Below are 7,500 nucleotides of genomic sequence, written 5' to 3' on the forward strand. Positions count from 1 at the left end.
TTTTGTCTTTATTTAATGTATGCATTGACTGGTGTTTTTGTCCAACACAATATGCACAATATGAGTTATGGGCACTGGCAGATGGAGAGGATTCTCTGTCTGAAAGTGGGTAAATAGTGTGCTTTCATGTCATTTGTTTGCTCATATTAGTCATCACCATGTGATCAAGTTGCTAGCATTTAGTATACAGACTACATCGTGTTGTGCTCTGAAATTGGCAAATGATATCTGATTGACATTTCTTCCTTGACATTGGGCTTAGATATGCATAAGGCATTTCGGGTATTTTGTGTTTTTTGTAGGTCTCGGCCTACCTTTCCTGTCCTTTATTCTGTGTTTGTTTGATGATTCCACACCAAGAGAGCTGAACCAAGGTTTTGCTAATCCTGCCAATTGTGCTACAAAGTGCTGTGGTCCTTAAAGAACCCATGGATGGCTATTTCCTTTTCCCCAACTAATTCAATTGGTTTCTCCTCTGCCTCTCTCCCCCTTCCCTCAACTCCAGAAAGCTGACCTGGCGGTGGCTCCCCTGACCATCACGTACCTGCGTGAGAAGGTGGTGGACTTCACCAAGCCCTTCCTGAACACGGGGATCAGCATCCTGTACCGAAAGCCCAACAACACCAACAACGGCTTCTTCTCCTTCCTCAACCCCATGACGCCCGACATCTGGGTCTACATCCTGCTGGCCTACCTGGGCGTTAGCTGCGTGCTCTTCGTTATTGCAAGGTGAGTTATCTCACACACGCACACATACACACACACATATCTTTTAGGATTGTGCGAAAGACAAGTACATAATACTGTGACAGGGAGGTGAGACCTCGTCTGTCTAGGTGTCCCTGGAGTCATTAAAGTGGAATGTGTCGAGAGCTCCATGCGGTACGTGTTTTCATACATTCCTCGCTACACACACGCACATGCACACGCACATACGCACACACACACACACACGCACACACACTTGTGGTTCTTGGTCCCCGGGCCCGCCAACAGTCAAAACTGTTCACCACTCGAGCTCAAGTTCATACTGACCTCTCTTCGCCTCAGATGTTTGCCAGATCCTGTGACTTATCTGTCTACCAGAACAGCCGTAAAAAAAGCGTTTGTCAGTCGTCCACAAGCTCAGTTACAAGCTCAGTCTCGACGAGAGAGTTGATAAGGCAATGGAGCAATGTGGAGCTAGATGCAGCGTTGCCAGATTGGGCTGTTTCCCGCCCAATTGGGCTGCTTAGGATGGCTGTGTGCGGGTAAAAATGGCATTTAGCAGAAAAGTCCGCCCAGTTTTTGCCATAGAAATCAATAGAATTGGGAGGGATTTTGTGCTTCCAGGCGGGTTTTGAGCTTTTTTTGGGCTGGAAATCATCAGCCTCATCTGGCAACCTTGGCTAGATGCCCTGACATGGATATGGATGGAGGAGATCTTCCACACTCTTCTACTTCTTCTACTATGAGATTCAAATCTTCAACCCTGCCATCCCATCTAACTCAACCATTGTGCCCCAGCTGTGCGATGTCATCTACCAAAACTACGGTAAATAGTTTCACAATACTCTTTTCAATGATATCGAGGTTTAACAAGGCAAATATTGTCATGCTACTCTGAAAAGATAGTGATTGCGAGAGAGAGATGGAGTGATACAAAGATGAGGTAGAGAGAGAGAGAAAGAGAGAGGGAGAGAGAGAGAGAATAAAAAATGGAAACGAAAGTCTGTGCCAGTATCCCACCCCCCTTTCCCCAGGTGGTCACTGTTTTAAAATGTATGAAGGCCCCACTACTCTCCCCGTCGCAATGGCTCTTCAGTGAGCCTGCGAGGGAATGAGTCTCTGGTGGGGTCTCTGTCTGTGGTGGAGACAGATGGATGGACAACACAGCTGTGCTAGGCTCGTCATCAGCTCGTTTCGAAGAGGCTCTGTACTGATTTCTTCTCTGTCTCTATCTCTTCTCTGTGTCTCTGTGTCTGTCTCTCTCTCGCTCTCTCTCTCTGCACTTTGTGTTGTGCCATCTTTCTTTCTTTAAGACCCGCTCAAAAATGCAGACATTACATGCTCCAGCTTTCGCAACCCTCTATTTCACTCTCTCTCTTTCTGTCTTTTTCTCTGTTGTCTACTCACTCTATGCTTCCCTCCAAATTTCTCCTCACCTGCTGTAAAAGCAAGTCAAATTCTCTCTTTCTCCCTCCTCTCTCTACTATATGTTCTTTTCTCTCTCTTTTCCATCTCTCATCCCCTTCTTGGGTGCCATCTTTCTTTTCAGCTCCAGCTCAAATGACACACTAGTCAGATGCCCTAGCAGTGTTGCCAGATTGGGCGGGTGCCCTCTCAATTGGGCTACTTGGGATGAGCGTCTGCGGGTAAAAACTGGAAAAATTGGCCATTTGGCTTTTTTTTTCAGCCGTTTTGGGCCCATAGAAGTCAATGTAATTTGTTGAATTTGGGCGGAATTTAGCGCATTCTGGCGTTTTTTGAGAAGCTTTTGGGCGGGATTTGATCAGACACATCTGGCAACACTGTGCCCTAGCTTTCTCTCTGCTCCCACTGCCTTCGTGCCGTGGTGTGCTGTGCTGTGCCACACGCCACCTTTCTTTTCAGTGCACGCTCCAAACACACAAGTGAGACGCCCCAGGTCCGCTTTTCTCTTTGCTTTTCTCTTTGCTTTTCTCTCCGCTCTCTCCACTCCTCTCTCTCTCTCTCTCTCCGCTCCCCCGTTCCGTGCCATCTTTTCTTTTCTGTTCCCGTTTTGAAAACACACAAGTGAGAAATCAGATCACATCACGCTGGCTGGCTGGCAGCGGGCTTGGCGTCCCGTCACCCGCGGCTGAGGTAATTTCGGCGACTGCTGTCACAAACAAAAGGCCCTTTACAGCGGGCGATAACGGCTCCCTAAATTTGCAAAACTGCCTGTTGGCGAACTGCTCTGAGTCGCATTGATAAGGCCTGTGAGTGTTCAGTCCTCTTTAAAAACTGTCACGGTGCTCGTGAGGCAGATTTTAACAAGCCATTGGCAAATTGATAAGGCCCCTGAGTTCTTGTGAGGCAGGTTCATGGTTCTTGTGAGGCGGATTTTTAACAAGCCTTTTGCAAACAATACCCCCTCCTCCTCCTCCTCCCCTAACCACACCACCCCACCTTGTGCTTTGTGTAGCTGTTAATCTTGCACTCTATCTCTGTCTTGCTTCCTCTGTTGTCTTTTTATGTAACAGTACGGATACTTTGTGTATGAACAAGTCTTAGAGGGATTGAATAACAGGCAGTCTTCAAAGGCATTGTCAAGGGGTTGTCTTCAATGTGTCAGTCTTTTGGCTGTCTATGTACATCCTGTGTTTTGTCTTTGTATTGAGACATAATCTTACGTTGTTTGTGTAGTGTAGATGGCACAGAGTGGTTTAAGATATCACAATACATGGATGGCAGGAAGAAGTATTTCCTTGTCCAGGACTTTAAAGGGACACTGTGTGAGATTTTTAATTGTTTATTTCCAGAATTCATGCTGCCCATTCACTAATGTTACGTTTTTCATTATGACTGGAAAAATTGCACTTCTCATACATGAAAATGGGGGATCTTCTCCATAGTCCGCCATTTTGAATTTCCAAAAATAGCCATTTTTAGCAGCAAAAATGACTGTACTTGGACCATACTAGAAAATATGTGTTTATTACTTAGTAAACTTTCATGTAAAGATCAAATGTGGCAATAGGCAGCCCAGTTTCAATGAGCAGCATAGTTGCAGTACCTTTTTTGACAATTTCCTGCACAGTGTCCCTTTAAAGTAAAGGAAGTGGATTTGCACATCCAAAATTTAATTTAAAAAAGGATGCTGAAACAAATGCCAGAAGGTCCGCAAACACTCAAAGGAACCATCTGCAAACTTTGTCTCCCACACTGGTTGATTCTTTTTACCCAAGTGAAAATTTGAGCCTGCTGCTCCTTATCAGGTTTCATATTTTATACATAAAGGTGGTCAGTGGCCAACAGCACACTACGCCTGTGTGTGTGTGTGTGTGTGTGTGTGTGTGTGTGTGTGTGTGTGTGTGTGTGTGTGTGTGTGTGTGTGTGTGTGTGTGTGTGTGTGTGAGATAGAGAGAGAGTGTGAGAGAGAGTGTGAGAGAGAGAGAGAGAGAGAGAGAGAGAGAGAGAGAGAGAGAGAGAGAGAGAGAGAGAGAGAGAGAGAGAGAGAACTACATGTGATGGCACCACTCCTGGATGGCCAGGCTTTTTGGCGCTCCAACTGAATGGTGTCGTCTACAACAGTGCCAGTCCTTCAATAAACTCCCCAATTCCCTGAAAAATGTTTAAAGATAAAAGCAACAACAAAAAAATGTGCGGAATACAGATTAAAATTTAGGAGTCTGTCACCTTACTGGTGTGGATAAGCTCTTACGCTTCAGCAGGTGTATAATAATGAATGGGTTTTCTTTACCTCTCTCCCTCTCTCCCTCTCTCTCTCTCTCTCTCTCTCTCTCTCTCTCTCTCTCTCTCCATTCTTATCTCTTCAAATACCAATACTCTGGCCAGGTTTGAATTATCAGGGAGCAAACGCTTCAGGTGTGTCTGTCTGACTGAAGAGACGGACGAAATTGACAAGCATTCTCACCCTCCTCCCCGCCCCCTCTCTCTGTCCCTGCCATGTCGCTTTCTTTCTTTCCTTCTTTCTCTCTTTCTCTCTATATAGTTTCTTTTTTTAATTATGCTCCTAGGGGGAAAAAACTGATTTTCTTACAGAATGTTTGCAGAGTGGGGCTGAATGTCACAAATAACAAGGTTAGTGGAAGGGAGTTCATGTCACCTAAGGAGACCTGAGCCCAGTTCTGTTCGCTTCATTTATTATCAAACGTCTACTTCTTTCAGTGTATAAAGCCAACCACAGAACCATAGAACCAAAGTCATCAAACTTCAATCTTCTGATAAACTCAGACTAGAGGTGTGAAATGCATGACTCATAAAGACTTTTAGACTTTTTTTATAAAATGGATTTCGTCAAAGAAAAAAGAGGAATCTACAGATGGGGGATCTAAAGCAGTTTTTTTTTTCTTTCTGTTCTGGAAGCTAAACACCCTGCATAAATTAGGATAATCTGATCATGTTCGGAAAATTATTCAAATTAATTTCAGGGGAACTGAACGCCACTGACATTTAACATGTTTTATCTCCCCATCTTCCTGCATCAAAAAGAAGACGAAAAGAGATTTATGGTGCAAAAATTGCTTCGCAAAGCCACCATACGAGCTGAATAAGGCAGGGATGGCTATAAGCATGTTTTTCCGGGAAAGCCATTTCTAAATGTATGCCTCCCGTTTAGTCGTAAATGGCATTTTGATGTTCTCCCCTGAAGTTGGGCGCATGATTTTGCATTAAGTCTGTGCTATCTCACCAACCAGGCGCCCTCTTAAATACAAAATGCTGCAAATTAAATCAGCCCATTCCTCCAAGCATAGACCCCCTCTCACACCCACTCCCTCCCCATCACCCCCATCCTGTACTCAGTGCTATACACAGGTTCCAACACACCACTAGAACATGTACTTATTCTTCCACATTTGGATAATTTGTTCTATAAATTTAAGCCTGAGGGAAGCACATAGAGATCTGTGAGAGATTGAACCCCAACAACCATCAATGAACCCCAACACACACAAACACCCAAACACACATTTATTTCTTCGGTCTCCAGCTAGGAAGAGAGTCTCTTTTTTACTTTTATTGCCAGTATCTCCACTGTTCCTGCAACCCCAACACTGTAACCAAGGTCTTCACTTTAGGTCCTGTCTTTCATCTGCAATCTCATAGCAACTGTGGTACGGGAGCCAAACATAAAAGCTGGTCTAATAGCTCAGTCAGTGGGGTGTCACATTGAGCTGGCTGGGTGGCATTTGTCACAGTATCTCTGTTGCTGTGTCGGTTGCTACCTCTATTACTGTACTGTAGCTACCGTTTGCTACCTCTCTCTATAACACTGCTAATAAATGCTGCTGATTTCATACATCTTTTGCTAACTCTATCGTTACCCATACATTAGATACCCCATCTCTACACTTAAAAGGGCATTCCACCGGTAGAGACATGAATATGTTACTGAAAGTGGGTCACATGTATAGTAGAATAGTAGCATACATTTCTAATTTGGTGCCTTCTTGGCCATGAAAAGGCAGAAAATTATTTTTTAGTGCTTGTGGATTTTTGACAACAATCCCCACAATGCATCGCAATGCTCAAGTTCCACAGGCCACACCCAGTTATTTGGGACTCTATGCATCATCCCTCCCTCAGCTTGCAGGCAGTGTTGCCAGATTGGGCTGTTTCCCGCCCAATTGGGCTGCTTAGGATGGCCTTGTCTGGGTAAAAATGGCATTTAGCTGAAAAACCCACCCAATTTTTGTCATAGAAATCAATAGAATTGGGCGGGATTTTGAGCTTCTAGGCTGGTTTTGAGCATTTTTTGGGCTGGAAATCATCAGCCTCATCTGGCAACCCTGCTTGCAGGTGCATCACAGTGGGACAGACATCACTGGAAAGGAGAAGCTGGAGCACACTGCAGCTTAGTTTTCAAGACGTTATTTTGTGCACACACGCGACCAACGTTTCTGTGTTGCTACACCTTCTTCAGAGTCAAATGATAGCAAGAGAGAGACACACATTTCAAGACTTGACATTCACAGGTGATCCTACTTGGTTTGGCTAAATTGGTCTGATCTCATTGCAGGTAATTGACCCCACCCCCCAACACCAGGACAAGATTGTAGACAATTAGACAGCTTGCCAACTTCCCAAAACAAAATAAAAAAGTGAAAAAAAAAATACACAAAGAACATTGTCAATAAAACCACAGCTACAATTATTAGAAGACCACAGCCGCGATGCTGGAACAATTTGTTACAGAGAGCAAGACATATTGTGTTCCTCATTTATGCCCTGAGGCTCCACTGAATTTAGAGTATGAATCCAAAATGCCTCTCTGTCTAATTGTCTGCAATCTTGTCCTGGTGTTGGGGGGTGGGGTCAATTACCTGCAATGAGATGAGACCAATTTAGCCAAACCAAGTGGGATCACCTGTGAATGTCAAGTCCTGAAATGTGTGTCTCTCTCTTGCTATCATTTGACTCTGAAGAAGGTGTAGCAACACCAAAACGTTGGTTGGGTGTGTGCACAAAATAAAGTCTTGAAAACTAAGCTGCAGTGTGCTCCAGCTTCTCCTTTCCAGTGATGTCTGTCCCACTGTGATGCAACAATGGTGGCTGATCACGAAGCTTCTAGCGGGAACATTTTTAATTAAAAGAGGGGTCTATACACATTTTGGCCTTCATGGATGATTGTACAAATACACGAGATTTCACCATTACCATTTCATTCATTGGGATTTTAAGACTAACATTAGCATTGCAGCTAACACAGACAGACACAAGTGATCACTTCTTGCATGAATAGAACAAATTCACTGCACTTAAATGTTATCTGGGAACAAAACAATAGTAATTAACCCATGCAGACACTACAGTATT

General features: G+C 44.2%; 1 protein-coding gene across 1 annotated transcript in view; it reads left to right on the forward strand.

Moving 5' to 3' along the window:
- Nucleotides 1–7,500, forward strand: part of grik3 (glutamate ionotropic receptor kainate type subunit 3) — a 238,742-nt gene that overhangs the window by 209,491 nt on the left and 21,751 nt on the right. The window contains exon 12 of the mRNA XM_063199095.1: nucleotides 506–729. Coding sequence (XP_063055165.1) covers nucleotides 506–729 — 224 coding nt within the window. The remainder of the gene's footprint in view (nucleotides 1–505; nucleotides 730–7,500) is intronic.

This window comes from Engraulis encrasicolus, chromosome 5 (genome assembly GCF_034702125.1).
Source record: "Engraulis encrasicolus isolate BLACKSEA-1 chromosome 5, IST_EnEncr_1.0, whole genome shotgun sequence".
NCBI lineage: Eukaryota > Metazoa > Chordata > Actinopteri > Clupeiformes > Engraulidae > Engraulis > Engraulis encrasicolus.